The following is a 22,262-nucleotide window of genomic DNA, read 5'->3' as shown; positions in this document are numbered from 1 at the left end:
AGTCTACATGGAGCTGAGGAAACAGCCAGACGAAAGAAGCTACCCGCCCACCTTCGACAGTCCGAGGGAGGATGGCCCACCGTGGTGCACTGTTACTCTTGGCACTTGACGCAGCTAGAAATAGAAATGAAGTCACCCTGCTGACGTCCTTGGCCTGGGGGCGGTCAGGGAGTTTCTTGGCCAATGTCAGTGCAGTATACTAGCTTTTTACTGAGGTGATTAAATCAATTTTAAAAAATGCTCATCAGATAAACCACAACAAACTGGACAAGTGAATTTCAGGACTGTCATGTGTCAAAGAAGACAAGTCAGTAGCTGTGATTCTAGAATAAATACAACCTGTTGAGGTGTCAAAGGTAACTCAGAACAAAGCGTGAACCACAAATGCCTCGCCACAGCACCGGGAAAGACATGACAGGAAGAGCTGTAAGAATCCAAACACTCAGATTATGACTAGGGACACAGACAACGGTGTGGGAGCCACAGATGAGCAGAGTGAAGCTGGAAACATCAACCCGCGCTCTCGCTTACCTCCGTCTGGTAGATATCGTGCAAGTACCCTGCCCCGCTGGAGTAAAACTGGCACCTTCCCATGGTGAGGGGTCTTGTTTCCTGGACACAAACACACGTGGAACGGTAAAGTTTCATCACTAAATCGGGAGTGGTCAGAGGCGATTTCCAACCTGTCTGCCAATCTCAGATCTCTCTGAAGGACAGATGCCCAAACCAACTACAGACTGCCAGTTGGAGAGCCCAAAGCAGGAAGTACTACAGCGCATTCCAGAGCAGCCCAGCTCCTGCATGCAGAAGGCAGATGAGTCAAGTGCCCCAGGGGAGCAGGCCCTTGGTGCTGCCGGCTGGACTGACCCTCTGTCTCTCATGGGCCAGCACGGGGAGGCTGAAGGGAGGTGGGTACATGACTTTTTGAGGTTCAGTCCTACAACTTTCAACACCCCTTGGCTCCCATCTCTTTCCCTGAAACCAAAATATATATTTCCACTGGGCAGAGAGCAAGATACACTTCAGATTAATTCGCTCATCCAGCCAATCACCCATCCATCCACCCAACCCTCTATCTAGTTAATCAATCATTTAATTATCTATGCATCCATCCCTCCCTCCATCCATCCATCTATTCGTCTATCTCTCCGCCTCCCTCCCTCCTTCCCTCTCCCCATCTAGTCATCCTTCATCCATCCATCCACCCGTCCTTTTATCCCTCCATCTATCCATTTCTGTATCAATCCATCCAATCATCCCAATCCATTCAAACGCCCCCCGGTGCATCCATCCACCCACCAACAACCCAAGTGTGCAGCTATGGCCCCGTGCAAATATTCATCCAAGAGTCCCTCCTCAACCTTCATGGAGCAGACACAGAGTCAAATTATGAGGGTATAGGGCTTGCCTGTAGGGGATTAGTGAAGGAGACAGACCAAAAAACTGACAATTAGAAAATGCTTATAATTTCTATGGCAGAGAACAGCCAGAGCTACACAGAAGCTATAAAATGCCATAAAACTATATAATCTGTACATTATAAATGAGTTAGAATCCCAATGACTATATTAGGTTTTATTACTTGATGTGTTAGTCGTTTTTCTCAAAGCAGTCCTACTTCTGACCTAAGAAAAGAGTATGAAAAACTATCAAGGGCAACCGATAAGGACAGTCATGCATGTGTTCCTCCAAGCAGCAGCGGTGACGGGCTGGTTTTGCCACTACATGCCAGGCCCATTCTGGATGCCACAGCAAGCAGGGGCGGGGGATGGAGCGAGTCTCTGTCCTCATTGAGTCAACCTTCCTGCAGCGAGACAGACAGCGGAGCAAGGGAAGTGTCTGTGGGACAGAGAAGATGGTGGAAAGTGGAACGAACGGGAGGCTGAGTGGCACTGGAGGACGGTGAGTCTGTGGATCGGGGTCAGTTCCGAGCGTTGGGAACCCTCTGCTGGCGGCCCCCCTGCCCGATTCCACTCTTCCCGTCACCTCCTGGGTGTCATCCCAACAAGGCTCTTTCATCAGCAGCTGGGGCTCAGTGTCTTCCCCACTGAGTCAGGCCAGCACCAGCACAACCCACGAGACTGCATCGATCAATGAGCAGGTGACAAGCTTCCAGCTCTGAGGGACTGACCCTGTGAACAATCGCTCTTCTTCATGCCTATGATCATGTGGAAATGTTCCTCCAGACCGAACACTGGTGCCTCGCTGAAAGTGTCCAGATTCACGAGTCACTCAGAGGTCACCTTCACACCTTCTGCCCAGGTGTGAGAGAGCACATTTTACCTTTAGCTTTGTTTCAGTCGGCTCAGCTTGCGATGACAAATACCACAGACCGGATGGCTTACACTACAGACTTTAATCTTTCCAGTTCCGGAGGCTGGAAGTCAGGGTGCCAGCATGGGTAGGTCCTGGGAGGACCTTCTCCCGTCACGTAAGTGGCTGCCTTCTTGCCGTGTCCTCACATGGTGAAGAGAGAGATGTGGTCTCTTTTCATAAAGGCGCCGATCTCATCGTGGGCCCATGCTCACAATCTCACCTAATGCTAATCCCTTCCCCAAAGCCTGAACTCCAACACTATCACACCAGGCTTAGGGCTTCGATACACAGCTTTTGTGGAGGGAGGGAACACACATATTTAGTCCAGAACAGCTCCAGAACATAATCAACTCCCAGCTGAGTGTCACAGTAAATCAGTGATGAAAACTTGGTTTAAAACTTGGACATTTTAGTGAATTCTTTTCCTAAAACAGAAGCACCAGTGGTTCTGTCTAATCATTACTATTCAATCAGGATGAAATAATCCTTATTCGTTTGAGTTAAATAAAACTGTAACCTATTTGAGTCCCAGCCAAATCACACAAACTTAGTTTTCAAATTTATGGTGAAATTGAAAATTGTGTTTTGGGGGGAGAACCGTAACCCTCTCTGGGCCGGGAGAAAGCCCGGAGTCGGTGTCATGGATTAAGAAAGTGGACATCAGGTGCTCAGGAAGACCACTGAACACAGTTTTATTTCTTAACCATCACATATAAATTATTCTAAGACAACACATGAATCATCAGACTGTAAGTCGTTAACACTCAGCGAAAACCTTATGTGTCTCCCAAAGGGCTTGGCCAGTCACCTGATTTTGTAAATAAAGTTTTATTGCACACAGCCACCGTCATTTGTCCACATATTGTCTGTGGCTGCTATTGTGCTTGGACAGCAGGCCTGAGTAGCCGTGACAGACGCTACGTGGACACAGCCCTCATGTGTTAACTCCCTGGCCCTTTCCAGAGAAGCCAGCTGCCACTGGTCCAATGCATGCCTGGCAGAGACACAGGACCTCGGTAGGTGGCTGTGAGGTGAATAAAGGAGCGAGGAGCCGCCCAGGAGGCGAGAGGACACTGTGTCCCCGATGTTGGCGTTGTGCCCTTGGTCACTGAAAACGCCCTAAAGTAGCCACTAAAACACTCTGGGGAGGCCATGAAGTTGCTCTGCTAGAGACGAGTCCACCTGGAACTGAAACAGGAGGCCCAGCCAAGGATTACAGACTCCTGTACTTCCCATTTCTCCTGCAATGAACTGTGAACCCAGCGCCTGACTGGGTGGGAACAGGTAAGTGGGCTAATCATTTCTGACAGATCTTCTGCCAGCAATGACCTTCTGATTCCCAGGGTTCACATTCCACTTCACGAGGTATCCAGCCAATTTGGAACAAGGGAGCCTGGAATTGTATCTAGTGGCATTTATACTTGTCTGCAATGATGAGTTGCTTTGAGGAATCCTATCCATCCATGAAACAAGGTAGGGCCGAGGTGGCAGCAGGCCTCTGCAGTGCTGGAAGGAGGAGAGCCGCCTGCCTGGGAAACCGTTGGTTTTGAAGGCAATCTCCCCCAGATGTGAACTGGTGGGGGGTGAGGCCTGGGAAAAGCTGCCGCACGCAGCAACAGGGCCGGGACCCCCACCTGCGGCGGCTGGGGCCCCTGTGAGCTCCCCGCCCCCTGCACCGTCAGGAAGAACCGGCTCTCTCAGGAAGGCAAGGCTGGTTTTTCCTTCAAAACCAGGGTTTCCAAAACCACCTGCCAGACCCAAGCCTTCAGTCTGGTTGGGAAAGTAAACACATCAATGATGATCTCATTTTGAAAATGTTTATAAGAAATTTTATCAGCCCGTTGTTCTCCACTCCCGTTGAGAGAAAGGGATGGGTCTGTGTGGCATCGGCAAACTCATGGTCAGAGTTGTCACTGACAGTGTTGTTACTAACTGATCCTGAGTGGCCCCACCGGGGCTTCACGTGGCTGCCTTGTGCAGCCTCTCAGGGTCTGTGTGGTAAGAGGGAACCTCCTGAGCAGGGAAACCAGTCGGCTGGGGGTCAGGTGGCGTCACTCATATGCCCCTGTCTGCAGGTCTCCAGGTCTACCCACTAACTGCACACCCACACACGTCTGTCTCCGAGGCACTGTGCCCACAACAGCATTCTGAGGACAGACATGGGATTTCCTCCTTAGAAGACCTTGGGGTTACCAACCTCCAGCTGGCATGATGTGAGGGCCAGGGTGCTTGCTCTTGGAGGAAAAAGCCAACGCTCATCCGTTGTTGCATCCCCAGTCCCATATGGATTGGGTGAGGCCCTCGATCCATATTTGCTGATTGAGTGACATTTGAGAAAATGCAGGTATGACGGTCCAACACCAAAGCAACATGTCCTCATCAGTAATTTAGGCACAAGGTGGGAAATCAGGTTTGGATCAAAGGATATACTTTCTGGTCCTGGTTGGGGTGGCTCAGTGGGTTGAGCTCCAGCCTGCAAACCAAAGGGTCATTGGTTCGATTCTCAATATGGCACATGCCTGGATTGTGGGCAAGGTCTCCAGTGGGGGGTGCACAAGAGGCAGCCACACATCGATGTTTCTCTCTCTCTTTCTCCCTCCCTTACCCTCTGTCTAAAAATAAATAAAATATTTTTTAAAAAAGAATATGCTTTTTGTTGTAACCAAGCAGAGTGCCAGAAGTATGACAATAAATATTGGCCAGAGACTTATAGTTCAATTATCTTTCCAAAAATGAGAAACAAGAAACAGTAGCCTGGGACAAAGGATACGCACTTTCCTAAAAAGTGCTGTAAATGTACATATGTGTTCGGTAAACAATGAATAACCTAGAAGGACAATCATGGCACAAGTTCTGGCCTTGGCTGGGCGTGTAAGGCCTCCGCCTCTTCCAGGGGGTCCTCTCAACCCCAGCCTGGGGCCTCTCCATGGCCCCTGCACAGACCCAGCTGACTCCACAGCAGCAGGCCCGCCCTGGAAGGTTCTGCTGTGTTTTTCTCTGTCTTACTCATACAGCTGGCAGCACAGTGGGCTGATTACACCGGCATCAGCACAAACATGTGAGTAACTCATTGCACTGTGGTTATGGCGTCACCAGGTGATAAGAAGTTTCCAGCTCCTTCATGAGGCCATCATCACGTATTCAAATCCGCCATAGACCAAAACATCACTGGGTGGCATGAGACTGTGACTGTTCATAGAATCTTCCATCTCAGGCACCTGCCCCATTAGAGGGACCTAAAGGGTTTCTCAGGCTACAGTGTCAAGGTAGAAAATTCTGTCATAATCTTCTAAGAGAGATTTGAATGATAAAATCTGGTACATCATGAGTCAGGATGTATTTCATCTTGTTAAATTTAAAGAAAGACCTGAGGAAAGTTACTTGGAAAACTGAAGAATTTGATTTTATCTGATGTGATGATGATGATGATGATGTGTGTGTGTGTGCAAGAGGTGAAGAAAAGCGAGAGAAGGGAAGACATCAATTGACAGACACAGATGAAAACAGAAACGGTGAAGGTCTCTGCACTCTGGGACACTGTTTTTGTATGTTGATCTCCTAAACTCAGGAGAGCGATTGAGCACGGAATTAAAAAGATGGAACTCACTATGTGCCGAGCAGCAAACACACCATCCACGATGGCACAGCAGAAGGCGGCCACCACGCCGAAGCTGATGAACACAATGGCTGCCACCAACTGGAAGCAGAAAGCAAAAGGAGCGTGTGGGTGTCCAAGGTTAAACGAAAGCCTTTTTTCACATACACACCAGTTCAAGTCCCAGGCTGACATTAGCTGGGCCTTCACAGAATCCTCACTTCTTCACCCCTACCTTCTGTCTTCAATGACTTTGAGCCCAAAACAGACCCTGGGACCGATTTCACCCCCTGCAAGACTCATGCTTGATGATCTTATTTCACACAGTAAATAGGCTGCTCTGTGGCTGGGGGAGAACTTTCACTCCCCTGCCTCTCCCCACGATCCTCACGAATAATCAGGGATGATTTAACCAGTGTCTACAACGGGCATTGAAATGGTTCACGATTTCTTGCTATTACACACTCTGCTACAGAGACCCTGAATTTTCTCTCTATATAAAGTCTGGGCTTATGTATGAGTAGGGTCAATTCCTGGAACATTCAAGAACCCTTATTTTTGGAGAGCATACGTTCAGGGTCTCTGCAGTTCAGAATCTGAGCAAGAGGCCACGCTGTCCCATAAAGGGGCTTTGCCAGCCCGACTCCCTCCCTCCAACAGCCCGACACCATCCCCTCCCATCCCAAACAACACTTCATATTATTAATCTTTTGTTTTATCAGTCCGATGGGGGAAAAGAGGTTCATTGTTATTTCCATTTGCATTTCTCTGTTATTAGTGAGGTTGAGGATCGATCTTATCTTAAAGTTGTCGGCCATTTCTTGAATTTTTTTCTTGTGAAATCGTTTCATGCTTACCAAAACAAATAGCAAAAATAGTGTAAAGAATTCCCATACGTCCTTCCCTCAATTCCAACACTTTGAAAAACCACATCAGTGACCTTCCTCATCATAACTTCTCTCTCCAGCAGCAAGAACCCCGCTATCATGATCCACAGTGTACATACTAACCCAGACTGTATGAAAAGCAAGCCACTAATTAGGGTGTAGTATTTGCATTCTTTGTGTCCTCAGGCTCCGTCAAAACCTGTTTTCTACATGGCTTAGGTTGGTTCTTTTCTGTGGTTGGGTTACTCATTAACGATGCAGTCAGGCTCACTGGTCGCTGTGCTCCATATGGCCCCCTCCCTCTCCATCCTTGGTAATATTCACTGTTTACTTGTTCAACAAAACGTAGGGAGTAGGTAAGAAACGTTGCCTAGTATGACGCCTCAGAAGTCTGAGTTCGGTTTTGGTGTGAAACTCGCTGGGGCTGCTCCAGGGGCAGATGAAGAGCCCCGAGGCCCCGTCCCCAGCTGCCGTTCCAAGGTCAGATGCAGCGGGATGGCTCTCAGGCCAGCCGCGGATGCAGCCCCTCCCCTTGCACCCCCACTCCAGCCCCCACATGTGGCTTCGAATGCAAACCGCTGCCCCGCATTGCAAATCAGAGCTGTTGCCTGGGTCCTTCGGGGGATCTCTGAACTGGTTCCCTTTTTGACCCTGTTTCCACACCTGGAAAAAAAGGTGCTGGTTATGACTTATCAAGGAATTGAATAAATGCCTCTGGATACCTGAGCCAGTCTAGGTGCTCTGGGTGCAGAGGTGACAAAACCGACAGATGTCCTTGGCCTTTCCTCACAGAAGATGACATTTTATGATGAATTCACTAAGAGAGAACTTGGGGACTACCTGAGGGGATCTGTGCCTGTATAAGCCTTGGTCTGTACAACAAAAAAGGATTTCCTGTTGGATTTTCTACAGTGTGGTGGCCCTGTTAGCACCAGCAATTGATTGACTCTGTACGGATTCGGTAGCTGTTCCGGATGTTGGAGAGAAGCAGAGTGGGGTGGGGTTCCCACCATAAAGAACTGGTGGCCCAAGGTGACAACCACGGAAAAAGGTGTAAACCAAGAGCTCCGGATGTGCATGAAGAGGGAGGACCCGCCGTACCCTGAGGATGAGGCAAGGTCTTGAGCTATCCCTGGAGAAATAAGCTGAATTTCCTCCAGAAGTTGTGCGGGCCAGGAGCTGTGCTTCCTACCATTAAGGAACCGGTAGGAAGCACACTGGTAGGAACATCTGAAGTTCAGCCATGCTGGGGAAATACGGCCAAAGGCAAAAATGCTTCCTTTACCTCAGTGAGAAAAGGAAAATCCATATGGCTTCTTCCCCTATGAAATTATTGCATATAAATAAAGTGATTAAGATGTAAAGAGTTTTGTAAAGGAATCATACCTAACCGTACTTTTCTACATTTGTATTGCTATTATAAAAAAACATATAAAAAAGATTCAGGAGCAGGGGGTGGGGGAAAGCCTGCATCTAATGTGGCCGCTGTGTCCTCCCAGCCTGCCTCCTCTTTGACCTTCCTGCCATTCCCAGATGGATGTTCTTTGTCCTCACTCGGTGACACCTGTCAAAGATGAAATACTAAACCCCAGGGTTCATGCTTTTCTTTCATACTGGCCTTGAATCCCAAGGCCACATGGCCCTTGAGATTGGCTGGGAGAGAAGGGTGTTATGCCCCCATTATTCCTCCCAGGGATGCTTCTGTGATTAATTGGAAGGCCCCTCAACCCAGTGTTGCTACATAGGAGGGACAGGGCACTCTGTTCCACAAGGGTACCCCCGATTCTTGTTGCACAGAATTAGCAGCCTAAAAGGGCAGATGAGGAGAGACTCAAAGATGAATAAAATCACTCTGGAGTTTCCCAGTTCCTTTAGCACGGGGTGCACCTGCCAAACTTCAGAGGTAGCACTACACGGACCCACGGACACCCAGTTAGTTCTCCCACACGAGTGGGCCACCAGAGCTGTGCCGGAAGCTGCTGCCCGGTGAGTTTATGTCATGATGGACCAACTTGACGACTCCTCAGAGAACGCCACACTCCGCGTCCTGCCCAGGCAGCCAGCTCTGGCTCAGCCCTGCCTGGTCAGAGCCAGCACAGCCAAGAGACCCTCACATTATGCCTGCACCCGATTTCATCCAGAATCTCATTGAAAACATAAAATCTCCAAAGTATCCTTTAACAGTGCAGGACTTCCCTCCACTGTCTAGATTTATAAACATGTCTGATTTGGTCTTGTACAAACTGACCCCACCATTTCAATGTCCCCATCAACTTGCAGCTGGCTCTGCCCCATTGCCCTTCCTCCTATCACCCCTGCAAAAGTGAAATTTCTCATGAGCAAGGCCACTTGCAGGGTGAATTCATGATTATACTTGTGATGAATTCAGTGCTAACAAGATCACACACATAATATTACCCAAGAACTTCTTAGCTGCATAAACGCCAGGGTCTAGGCAATAGTGTTGGGAACCATGTTGGAAATTCTCTCCTCCAGCTCTCCAGGCTGGAAATGGAAAACTTGCCAGAATCAGCAACAGGAGGGCTGCCCCTTAGCAAGGACCCGAGCTGGGTTTTGTGCCACAGCCACTCCTCTCCTTCCCAGGTGTTACTAACTCTCCTTCAAGCTACGGGTGAGCTTGACAATACAAAGCCAGAACAATACACACAGCAGGAACCCAATTGGTTCTCCAAAGATGCAAACCAAATCACTTTCCGTAGGATGTGAGGACTGCCAGAACGCGTAGCTTTTGCAAACAGAAGCTGCCTATTACTCTAGCAACTCCAAAAGGCTCTCTAATGAGGTTGAAAATATATTTTATTGTACTATGTGGGGGTCTTCTCTCTTGGGAGAAGGACAACCAGGTTATTCAGTAGGAGGTCACCTTCAAATCTCTGCTGGGCTCACAGATTTGCATTTCAACAGGGAAGGTAGATTAAAAAAACAAACACCAAATAGATAGATAAGGTTGTGGTGATAAGAGAAGATTGAAAGAAAACAGGGTGAGAACCTGTGACTGGGAAGGCTGTCACTTGGGGTGGTCCGGACTCTGTGCATCCTCATTCCCATGATCCCCTTCTTCTCTTTTCTGAACCAACCTCCTGAAACCTTCTGCTGTGCCCTCCGGGGTGGTCGCTGGTGAAACCCCATAAACCCTCAGCCCCTCTGTAACATCTCCCACAGCTGTGACTGGGACCCTTTGGCTCCACTCTGGGTCCCCAGGCCAGGGGACAGGCCTGGCTCTGCCTGGGCGCGTATCACTGCCCAGACCTTTCTCTCCTCTTCCCCCAGACCCCAGACTTTTCAGTCCATGTCCCTGACTCAGTCTCCTGGAGGCTGAGTCATTCACCAACCTCCAGATCATTCCCTCTTTCCTGGCTCATGGTCACCCTCACCAGTGTGACTGTAGCCATAATTCTTGGTGACTCTGAGGCCCAGAATGACCTTTCCACTGCCCTGGCTCTCAGTCCCCAGCCCAAATCACCATCTTCCTCAGCATGCAGCCCCTCAGCGCGGGCCACACGGCCTGCGTCATGTTACTGCCCACGCAGCACCGCCACGTAGGCACTGGCCCTCCTCCCGCTCCGGCCCTTTGCCCTGGTCCCACCACCTGGTTACCGTATTTCAGCTGTGTGTGCAGTCCCAGCCTACAGACCCTGGTCAGTCATTATCCCTGTGAATACCCACAACCCCTTGCTCTTCTCTCAAGTTCTTAAATTCATTTGCCAAAACCCAAACTGAATTAAACCCAGCTCCCCAATTTCTCGAAATCTGAATAGGTGAGCATGGAAACTTGTCCTCCCTCAATTAAGGACCACACCCACCCCTACCTGCTCCTCCCACCAGGCCCTCACACCCTTCCTCCCAACAGCAGGTGACGACATGCTCAGCTCCCTGGGAGGGCAAAGGCCATCAGAAGAGAGTTTGTACAAGATGTGACCACACCGTCCAGCCCTGTGCGGGCCCCCACACTCTGTCCCCCGTTAGCAGGGACAAAGGCCTGCATGCCTGCCGGACCAGCAGCTCCGCACCTCTTACCCCCCACAAGCACCGCACCCCCTGTGCTGCCCTCTCTCCCACAGCGTCCTGTCTTCACCCTCTGCTAGACTTTCCTTCCCCACAGACATGCCAGAACCCCTCCTTTCTTAAACCACAAAACCGTTTTCTCAATGTCCACTTCCCCTGGAGCTCCTCTTCCTTCACCTTTCTTCTCCCATTAAACTCCTCCAAAGGGTTGTTGATATCGCTGTCTGCACACTCGACTTCGGTCGCTACCTTGTCAAGGTTATCGATTACCTGCACCGTGTAAATCTTCGGTCCAGCCTCGGGCCTCACCCGACTTAATCTGTCAGCAGCATTTCACAGGGCTGATCAGGCTCCTATGGAAACACTTTCTTCACAGTTTCCAGGATAACAACTGTATTTATTTAGCAAATGGTATGTGGCTACTGTTCTACAACTGTAGAAATATTAGCTCATTACAATTTCTCTCTCCTGCTTTCCTCCTGTCCCCTGTTTACTCCATCTGATGTGGTGCTACCGCAACTAAGGAACTGGGAAGTGTCTCAGAGCTCAGATCACACCATCTACCCCCCTGCACTCCGCCTCCCCCATCTACCCCTCTGCACTCCGTCTCCCCCATCTTCACCCCTGCACTCCGTCTCCCCCATCTTCACCCCTGCACTCCGTCTCCCCCATCTTCACCCCTGTACTCTGTCTCCTCCACCTTCACCCCTACCCTTTGTATCTTCATCTTTGTTGCTTCCTTTCCTCCTCCCAGCCACAGTGGACAAAGCTAGAAATCAATAACAGATGAAAAAATAAAGAATCCACAAATATGTGAAAGTTAAACACACACCAATGTGTCAAAGAAGAAGTCACAAGGGATATTTAAAAAAGAGTTTGAGAGTAATAAAAATAAAAACAAAAACAGCCAAACTCATGGGACACATAATACTCATTTTAAAAGAATCTCAGATTAACCTAATATCTTAAGAGCTAGAAAAATAACAGCAAACTAAACCCAAAGCCAGCAAGAGGAAGGAAATAATAAAGGTTAAAGCAGATTTAAAAGAAATAGTGAATTGAAAAACAACAAAGGGAATCAGTGCAACTGAAAATTGATTCTTTGAGATCAACAATATTGACAAGTCTTTGGCCAGAGTGACTCAGAAAATGGGAGAAAAAGCAAGTGACTGAAATCTGAAATGAAAGTGGAATGTTACTACCAACTTTACAGAAATTAAAAGGATTATAAGAAAATACCATGAACTGTTATACACCAACAAATTCAATGATCTACATGAGATGGACAAATTACTGGAAAGCACACAAATTACCAAAATTCACTTTAGAAATGATAGAAAATTTCAACAAACCTCTAAGTAAAGAGATTGAATCAATAACCCAAAACTTCCCACCAAAGAAAAGCCCGGGACCGGATGGCTTCACTGGTAAACTCTGCCAAACATTTAAAGAATTACATCAATCCTACTCCAACTCTTCCAGAAAATAAAGAGGAGGGAACATTTCCTGACATTGGATGAGGGCAGCACCACCCTGACACCTAAGTCAGACAAAGCTATGGGAAGAAAGGGCCAACAGCAGACCAGATCCCTTATGAATATGAAAGTGAAAATCCTCAAAAAATACTAGCAAACCAAATACCATACCACGTTAGAAGGATCGTACCCCATGTCCAGGAATGGGAGAGTGGTTCAACACAAGAAACTCAATTAATGTAATATGCTACGTTACTAGAATGAAGAAGAAACAACCTCAATTGTCATCTTAATTAGTGAAGAAAAAGCATTTCACAAAATCTAAATCCTCTCTGATATAAACACTTAGCAAACTAGAAATAGAAGAGAATTTCTTTAACATGATTAAGGGTATTTACCAAAACCTCCTGCTGTTATCATACTTGATGGTAAAAGACTGTAAGCTCCCCTCCCCCCATACCAGGAAAGGACAAGGATGCCTGCTCTTCAACATTGTCCTAGAAGTCCTTGCCAGGGGAAAAATAAGGCACTCACACTGGAAAAGAAGAAGTAAAACTATCTCTACTTACATGACTCTGTATATATAAAACACCAAAATAACAAATAATCCACAAAAAACTACTACAGATAATAAATGAATCCAGCAAAGCTGCGAGGCGCAAGATCAATACGCAAAAATGAATGGTTTTTCTATACACCATCAATGAACAGCTTGAAAAGAAAATTAAAGGAAAGCATTCCATTTATAACATCTAAAAATCTCAAATACTTAGAAACAAATTTAACTGAAGAGAGGAAAGATTTGTACTTAAAGCTATAAAACATTGCTGAGAGAAATTCTAAAAGACCTAATTAAATAGAAAAACTCCCATGTTCATGGATTGGGTGACTTAACATTGTTATGATGGAAATATTCCCTGAGCAATCTAGAGATTCAGGGCACCCCCAGCAGAATGTTGGTGGCCTTTCTGCAGAAATGGAAAAGCCATACGGAGTGCAAGGGGCCCTGAACAGACAAAACAGTCCTTGGACAGAAAACCAGCGTCAGAGGATTCATGCTTTCTGATTACAATAAAGTACTAGAAATCTACAATGATCAAAACAGTGTGGTGTTGGCAGAAGGCTGGACATTTAGATCAATGTCTACTGGTCATTGGGACTGAGAGTCCAGAAATAAACCCAAACATCTATGTCCAATTAGTTTTCAATGAGAGAGCCAAGACCATTGAATGGGGTGAAAGAACAGTCTCCCGAGCAAATGGTGCTGGAACAACTGGATACCCACATGGCAGGAGAACGAAGCTGAACCCTTACCTTATACCATATACGAAAATTAACTAAAAACCGATCAATGAACTAAAAGATGCAAGAAAAACAAGGGCAAATCTTCATGACCTCAGTTTAGCAATGAATCCTTAGATTTCACAACAAAAGCATGAGTAATAAAAGGAAAATAGAAAAAATGGACTGCATCAAAATTTAAAACTGTAGCGCAGAGACTGGGTCCCTTGTGGTAGGTACCCTGTAAGCTCTTGATAACTATTGTTGAATTGAGATGCATCTTTTCAGACACACGAGTGATATAATCCATTGCCTGAAATTGGACTTTCCAATTCAAAGAAGAGAGATCTCGGCAGGAAATCGTGCTGGCTTTCCATCCAGCATCCACCCCTCTTTTCTTTCCTGGTAACTATGGCTGATTTTGTTCAGGTCCCTGACTTCCACATTATCCTATCTCTCTGTGGCGATTACCCCACCCAGCTCCTAAGTGAGCCTATTATTGGTGAGATAATCCCATGACCCGGGTGGGTTTCAAAATGAGCGTAGACCTGGCCAATGAGATGAGAGGGAAAGACTGTTACGGACTCTGGGAAGGTGGTCTCCTTCATAAGAAAGAATCAAAGGAAGGCACCATCTGCTTCCTTATCTGGATGCTGCTACCTCTGGAGGGTGACAACCGGAAGGAGGACAGAACAGAAAGAGAGGAAGTAGGTCCTCAGGACACACTGAGCCACTGAGTCAGCCGACCGTGAAACTACCCACTCTGGATGTCTTGAAGAGACACAAATCCTCGCAGTCTCTGCCAGTCAAGGCAGGGATTTTTGTTATTTGCAGCCAAAAGCACGGCAACAACTTCCACCTAAATTTCATGTCTTCCAAAGATTTATTCATTCATTAAACAAACGCGTGTGGGTGCCCATTGGGTGGTGAGAAAACTGGATTCACACCTCAGGGAACATGTCTCTATAAACAGGTGAGTGCTAGGAAGGCTACTTGTTCTAAAAGTAGGAATCCAGGAGGTTAGGGGAGTTTCCTGAGGGCTTGACATTTAGCTGAGATCTGAAGGAGGAACTGGAGTTCACTAAAACGGAAGGAGGGGGTGGGGGGCAGAGCACCCCAGAGAGGCCAATATAGATAGAGATGAGAAAGGCGCAGAGGCAGAGAGGGAGCGAGGTCCGCTGGCAGGAACCCCGGGAGGAGTGGCACTCATTAAGTGTTTTTTCCCTACCTCAGCACCCAGAGAAGAGGACAGTCTGCAATGCATCCTGACCTCTCCAGGCTCTCCCAGTAGGGGGCGATGATGGCCTGAACTTGTAGGTGGAAATCTTGATAGGAGTAAAGCAAAGGCTCTACTCTACTTAAGGAGAGAGGGAGCTGGAAGTGGCTCTTTTCTTGTCTCCCGCACCCTCTGTCCTCAGAGCAGACCACACATGTCCGAAATAGAACCTGCCTTGTTCTATTAAGATAGAGGGTTTTCATTATTCGAGAGAAGACCAAACACTTCTATATGTTCCCGAGGATAATTTGTTCTTATCAAATCTACTAAGTATTCTTATAGGACACAGAAATGGCATCCCTGTGATGATCAGTGGCCTGTGGCAGGACCTCGCTCGCTTATCATCACAGAGAGAAACAGGTGAAGGGAGACAGGAAATGGAGCCAAGAAGGATTTCAGTTGATATTGAAGTAATAATGAGAGTCAAGGTCAAAGAGGAGGAGATGATATGTAGGGAAAGACACCAGCAGGGTCATGGGTTATCCAGTGAAACCCTCATGGGATTGGGGAGGGACCCCCTCCACCATTCTGAGGAAGGGCACCCATGGTACATCACCCACCCAATGAAACGGCTTGAGAGATGCATTCAGACACAGAGTTAACTCCACATTGACCTTCCGAAAGGACCATGGCGCCATCGGTTCTCCTGGTCTGTTTCAGGCTTTATCCACCAGGAGCTCCACCTTCTCCCAGCCTTGAACTGGATTTTTCTTGGCCCTTATCAGCCTCATCTGCCTCTTCTCTGCCCTCCCTCACCCCACTTCCCTGGTGCCCTCTGGTGCTCTGTGCAGAAGTCTGAGCTCCGGGAGGTCAGAACCTCCCCACCGGCGCCCAACATGACACCTTGCACATGAAGTGTGCTTGGGAGATGTTGGCTGAAGAAAGAAGTGGATGGATGACAACAATCAGTGCACGAGAAATGCTTGAGAGGTGACAAGTGTGATTAAGCAATATTGAGGGCTATTTTTAATGCTATATTTCACTTTATTTTGCACATAATGAAAACAACCAATTGACTAAACAGTTCCAGAACTGTTAGTGTTCATTAATCAAGAAGTAAACAAAGTCAAAAGGCAAACTTTTCAATTCTTCCCAAATATTTTGCAAGTACAACGGAAACCCCTAACACGGGCTGGTTTTGACACAGAGGGGAAGCCTGAGCAAGAAGGGTGAGGACGGAATATCCACTTGGGTCAGGCCAGGAGCCACACTCCAGGAAGCTGGACCATACCCAGCCAGTCATTCACGCTGCCCCCATGTACATCTGCCCTGTGAAGTTCACCGTCCCTTGTCAGACGGAAATCCAAGCAGCTCTTTCCTCCATTTCTAGGCTCGTCACTTCCTCTTATTCCAAGGTGGGTGATCCATATGCAGAAATCCAGGTGGCTCAAAGACACTCACCCAGCTGTGTTTCACACAGCATCTCCACAAGCCAGGCTCCAGCCGAATCCAGTACAGGAAGTTCCCTTTGTCATTGAAGAACTCTCGTCCCTGCTGCACTACTTTGCTGCTGAAGTTCTGGTCACCCAGTTCTCCTGCCTTCGACTCCTCCAGCTTACTCACACTTGGCGATCCATCACTCCCAGTTCCTCTGGTGCCGCTTTCTCCAATACCTGTGGGCTGCAGCCACAGGCACAAAGCTCTCCTTTCCAGGCTCTGGATTCCTTTATTCCCTCCCTCTGGCTCCTCAGTGGGTTTGTACTGCCCGCTGTGACCCTGGTCTTGGGATGAGGCTTCTCCTCCTGACACAGAGTGGCCTGCAGAAAGCAGCTTCTAGGTATCCCCAGGGCCTGGAAGCTGGTGGAGTGAGTGGCCAAGCCCAGCTTTCTTAAGGACTTTTTGATCCTGCTTCACTTTTTGCTCCAATGTGGGAACAAAATTGCTTTTTAAAACCCTTCTCTCACATTGTGCTAACATCAAAGCCTTCGGCCAATCTGGGAGCTGACCAGGACTCTGCAAATTTCTTATGTAAGTACTGGATCTGCATATGGCTTCCCTCCTCAGAGTCCTGGGTGGGGCAGCTGACGCCCCAACGTGCCTCCGGATTTTCTGGAACTGGATGGCTTTTTTCTGTTGTGTCCAGATGCTGGAGAAGAGAGCCACGGCCGAAGCCATGCCCGGAAGCACCGTGGGTGGTTGAAGAGTGTCGGGCTAAATCACAGAAAGTGTCCAGCCCTCTTCTCTGTGTTCACCGCCCCAGAAGTCTAACATCCAGAATGACAGCCCTGGAGGGGGCCGAGTTCTCTAAATGGGCGATGAAGGACATTGTTGGTGAAGAGACCTGTGGTCCCAAAGGAGCTGAACAACTGCCCCTGCGGCTCTGATAAGGGTAAGGACCAGGGCCACCGTGAACGCGGGGCTGGACGCCCAGTGCCAAAGGGGCGTGGCCTAGACTGCGGGGGCAGGAGGCCTGCTTCAGGCTGAGGGCCCCAGAGGGAGCCAGTGCCTCTCCACCTCCTGAAGCTTCCGCTCCTTCCATTGCCAGCTGATAGAGCCTGGGCCAGCCGTCCCTCCTCCGCAAGCTATGGGAAGCAGGGACATGCCCGCCAAGCGAGGGGGTCAGAGTGCCCGCCATGTTGATAAAGCTGCCCTCTTTAATGGTTATCGATAGTTATTGATTATTATTTGGGGTGGGGGCTGGTTAAAATAGCTTTGGGGTGGAATTAATCATTTCATTTTCCCTCAACAAATGCTCATGCGCACACCTGCATCTTCTAACACACATGAGGCTCTAGTTGCAAGTTATTCTGGGTGGAGCAGCAGCAAAAACAGACCCAGTTGCAGCTTTTCATTGTGAAGTTCCCAGGGCCCTTTCTAAACAGGCAGATATTTGGATCCATCCAGCAAATTGATTATTTTTCCAAACAGGCCTCCCATGGACATGGCTTGCATAGCAGTGAAAATAAAAGTTCCGGGGTTTGTTTTAGATGGAGCACATCTGTGAGCACGTGACTGCAAAAACGGCCACCCAGAGCCCCCGGCCCTACATCAGTTTGCCCCAAGTGTGTGCAACAAACTGAGCCAGTGGGTCATGAGATGCTTGCTCCCAGGACTTGCGGAACACAGACTCTCACACCCGCCCCCCTCATATAGCCTTTGGGTTGGACTGCAGTACAACATCTCTTCAGAGGGGCTGGCACTGGCGGGCAAAGGGGAAACCAGTGAAAGGACGGGCTTCTAGCTAGCAGTTGGCCAGAGAGCCACATCCTGGCACACACTCACAGCCCACCGTGTGGGCAACTCCAGGTTGGTGCAGCAAAACACGTTCTGAGTTGCACAGCCAGGCCTGCACACTTGGAAAGACTGGCCCATAGCCCCTGTGGCTGGATGCTTCTAACAGGAAGGAGCAGAAGGACCAGGGTCCAGATGCCAAGGCCGTGTGGGTCAAATGGAGGCCAGTCCTCAGAGGTCACAGAGCCCATTCAACTCACACGCCAGCAAGTGGCAGGGCAGAGGCCCACCTGTGCCTCTCTTGGTGGTCCCTGGTGGAGCTACAAGAAGCAGGGGCCACCCAAAGGTATAGTGCATATGTAATCAGAGTCGTGAGTCAGCCTCCTAAGTAGCAGGTACACATTCTTGAAGCCTCAACACGCAGATGCTTACCTACTGGAGCTTCCTTGACCTGTTACCTTATAACCAGACCTAGTGTCTGTCACATACCCCAGCTGGCCAGTTGGCAGGGAGAGTGGGCGATTCCAGTGGCTTCTCCAGTCACACCCTCACCCCAACCCCCACCCTTCTCCCAAACTGAACCAAACTTCTGGAAGGTGTAGGTGGCAGCATCTTCAGGGGAAGGTGCCCCTTGGGACCCCTGGTCTTCAGCCCATCCCCCACCGAGCAAAAGCTGACCACACTGGGCAGAGGAGTGGCGAGGAAAACTGCTCTCAAAAACACTCAAAGGACAATACGATCACTGTAAAAACAGTAATAGCATTTTTTTACAGAGATAGGAAAAAAGAAAAATTCACATAGAACTGCAAAACACCCTAAAAAGCTGAAGGAAAAAAACACTCAAAGGAATAGAAAAAAAATGTATCTCTACACTAGACAAAGACTGAGGCCCTAACCCTTTGCAGGTAGTTTTTAATCTATAAGTCACTTATTAGTCCTTATTGGTTCTTCTAGATCAGTGGCATTTAAACTATAGTTGGGGGAGATTCTTCTCTGTGTGTGCACACACACACATATGGTAGGGGAAATTGACAGCTAACAAAGATTTTAGGCCTTTAACTTCTCCATCTCTGGCCTTTGGGACCACGATAGGGCCATTGTGGAATCAATGATTCGTAGGTCTGTTTCAGTGACTACAAAGTAACCTCATTTATCAGTGGAAAAACTTCAAAAGCTGACTCGATGCGGAGCATTCTTTAGGTATCACTGGAGACTAGCATAATAATGGGCAGAGATAATGGTGAGGTCACTTCTAATGATTAGATTGAACAGAGTGAAATGGTACCAGGTAATGATATCATTACAGATGCAATGATACCCTGTCTGGAATTAGTTTCAAAATAATATGAGAAGGAAAGAGATGGGCAGGAGATGAAACAAGACTGATCCTGAGCCAGTAGTTGAGGGAGATGGGAGATGGGACCGGGGGGTTCATTATACGTGTCTATATGCTCTGCAATATGTTTAAATGTTTCTTCAGTAAATAATTAAAATAAAAAGAAATCAAGAAAAAAGCATTCTTCATATGTAGAAGCATTTGAAACACATGTACAAACATCTTCTCTTCAGCTGACATTTTCTCAGCCTGCTATTGTCTTCTTTTGAAACAACTTCAATGTTCTGACTAACCTAGGTGCTTAAATACAGTATTCAACGGTGGCTACTACTCTCTGAACACAGGTTTGGGCCTGCGTGGGCTAGATATCTTCAGATGCATTAACTCACCTGCTCCCAGTAGCCCTGAAAATGAAGAAACCAAGGTTCAAATCCGTCAAGTGAGTTTCCCAAGATCACACCACTATGAATGATGGGCACAGGTTTCAGTCTTCATAAACATCACATTAAATGTTAGAGAGTGAAAGATATGTTTATCACACAAAGGTAGCCTGGGAAGAATGTTTTCCCTGGGAAGGCAGAAATGAGATTGTGTAGGCGTTGCCAACAACGTCGGTCAGAAGCCTCAGCTCCGAGGAACGTGGGTGGCCCCAGCTCGCCCTGGGTACAGGGAGTCTAACCCGGGAGCTGGGCCCGCACTGCTTGGCAGCTGTTGCCAACTCTGTATTATCATCCCTCCATTCTAAGGCCTACATTTCTTTTACTAAAGCCATAGAAATGGACTTCCAGCATCCAGGTTGGAGAAAAGAAGCAAGAAGCAAAACTCTCTCTGGTTGCAGGTGACCTAATGTTATAGATGCAAAATCCTAAGGAATCCATAAAGAGAGAGAGAGAGAGACCTAATAAATGAATTTAACAAGGTTGCAAGATACAAGACTAAATAGAAAAACCAATTGTATTTTTATACACTTGCATTAAACAACCAAAAAAAAAGAAGATATAAAAACAATTTCGTATTACTCAGCCATAAAAAATAAAAGATGAACTTCTGTCATTTGAAAGTAACAATGTACTTTCTTACCATTTGCCTCCGATTCTCCACTAGGTTGATGCCAATAATTCCTAAGAAAGATCCGAAGCCCAGCTGAGAGCAAAGGAAAAACAAGGAGAAAGCACCTGGTTAGCATGCCTGGTGGCCTGACGCTGACTTTTAACAGTAAACAGTGTTAAAGGAAACTGCTGCCCTTAAAACATTTTATCAAAGGGCCAAGGCCAGCCACTCCCACCTCTCAAAGTTCCCGCCACTAAGTGGCAGACTGGTCCATGCACCTTCAGGTGGGCTCCTCAGGTTCAGTGGAAGCAGGTGATTGGAACAGAAAGTGCTAAGACATGAGTCCATCTTATCTTCTGTGTTCCAGCATTTTAAGTCTTGGGTCAGTTTACCTCTCAATTTCAGGGAAGGAGAGCATCGTGTGGCCCCTTTGCCCTTATGGAGGACAACCCCTCCCTCGTAGCCCAGACCACTCACGGCTCATCTCTGCATCCGGTCGCCAGGTGAGAGGCCCACCTGATGTTTCTCCTGTGCCTGTCTAAGGTCCCATAGTCTGAAAGGGCTCCCTGGGCAAGATACGAGGAAGCTAGAGCCCTGGTATTTCAGAAGAAGCGTTACCAGGCTCCATGGACACGCCGACACCACTGGGAGATGAGTGTTTGACCCAGGTGAGCAGGCACACAAGTAAGCTTCGGGAACAAGAGGAGAGGGAGAAGGGAGAGTGCCCAGGGGCTCCTAGGAATCAGTCCTCCTGTTCCTCGGGAAAGCCTGAGCTCTTGGGCCCCTGGGAGGAAGGGATGTTGGGATGTTGGAGAGACACACACGTGGCTACTCTCATCTCAGAATGAAGGATCCAAGGGCTGGGGAACAGGATCCCTCCACCTGACAGTGTCCGAGAGACAAAGCTGTGCCTCATCCTCCATGCCCCCCTGATGAGAGAATTTCTTAATTTCCTCTCAGCTTAAAAAACTTGGGGTTTCAGCCATGCCCACAGAGGATGCTGCCCAGGGCAGCTGGTGACAAGCCTGTTGCAAACAACTTGGGGTGCTGCCCTGGGACCCTGCATTAGAGGCACACGCACGCAGCCAGCGAGCCCCTGCACGTCAGACTTCTGAGTGACCTTTGGGTCAGGTTGGGGACAGCCAACCCACGGACCAGCACAGGTGTGGAGCCTAAGGACTCGCTATCAAATTTAATGCTCTAAAAAACTGGACCTATTTATGTCTACAGATAGCTTTATCTATAATTATGTCTATGGAGATGGACACGTGCGAGCAGATATCATTTTTACCAGTAATTTGAGAATTCTCGAGGAGCAAGGAGAGAGGAATGTTTGCTTCACATGGGCCTTCAAAATATCGCCATCTAACTCCACACACAGGTCAAAAATATCAAAATTCCACTTCAACATAAATGTATTAAAACATATCTATTAAGTTTCACTAAGTCCCATTTTTTTAATTTAAAAAAATCCTCTTTCCGAACTGTTGAGGTATTTCTGCTGTCTAGCCCCAGCTTCTTCCTGAGATCCACACTCTGTTCTAAGTCTCTGAGTTGATTGAGGATGTCCGCAAAGCTGACTTTTATCCACATTTTCTTTCGGTGAGTTTCATCTGTCATCTCCCTGAGTTTGTGTTCAGAACTGTCCAGGCTGAAGCCAGCTTCATTCTGGACATGCCCAGGAGTCAGGTCCTTCACCGGGCAAGCTCTGACAGCACCCGGCTGTTCTTACAGGTGGGAAATCCTGCCTAAGAGATGCTTAACAAGCAAACAAACAAGCAAACAAACAAACAACCCTCTACTACTCGAAACTGATCTTGAAACTTTGCAAGTCATTTGAAAAGATGTA

The 22,262-nt window shown here is 47.9% G+C and overlaps 1 protein-coding gene across 1 annotated transcript in view; it reads right to left on the bottom strand.

The window, feature by feature from the left end:
- TMEM255B (transmembrane protein 255B) overlaps positions 1 to 22,262 on the bottom strand; it is a 42,483-nt gene that overhangs the window by 11,650 nt on the left and 8,571 nt on the right. The window contains exons 3-5 of the mRNA XM_037125681.2: positions 20,444 to 20,506; positions 5,924 to 6,013; positions 532 to 612 (exon numbers count right to left, since the gene is read on the bottom strand). Of these exons, the coding sequence (XP_036981576.2) occupies positions 532 to 612; positions 5,924 to 6,013; positions 20,444 to 20,506 (234 nt within the window). The remainder of the gene's footprint in view (positions 1 to 531; positions 613 to 5,923; positions 6,014 to 20,443; positions 20,507 to 22,262) is intronic.

Source organism: Artibeus jamaicensis, unplaced genomic scaffold, assembly GCF_021234435.1.
Source record: "Artibeus jamaicensis isolate MK-2021 breed Jamaican fruit bat unplaced genomic scaffold, CSHL_Jam_final scaffold_833, whole genome shotgun sequence".
NCBI lineage: Eukaryota > Metazoa > Chordata > Mammalia > Chiroptera > Phyllostomidae > Artibeus > Artibeus jamaicensis.
The sequence above is the reverse complement of the archived record's forward strand: the minus strand, read 5'-3'. Positions and strand labels throughout refer to the sequence as shown.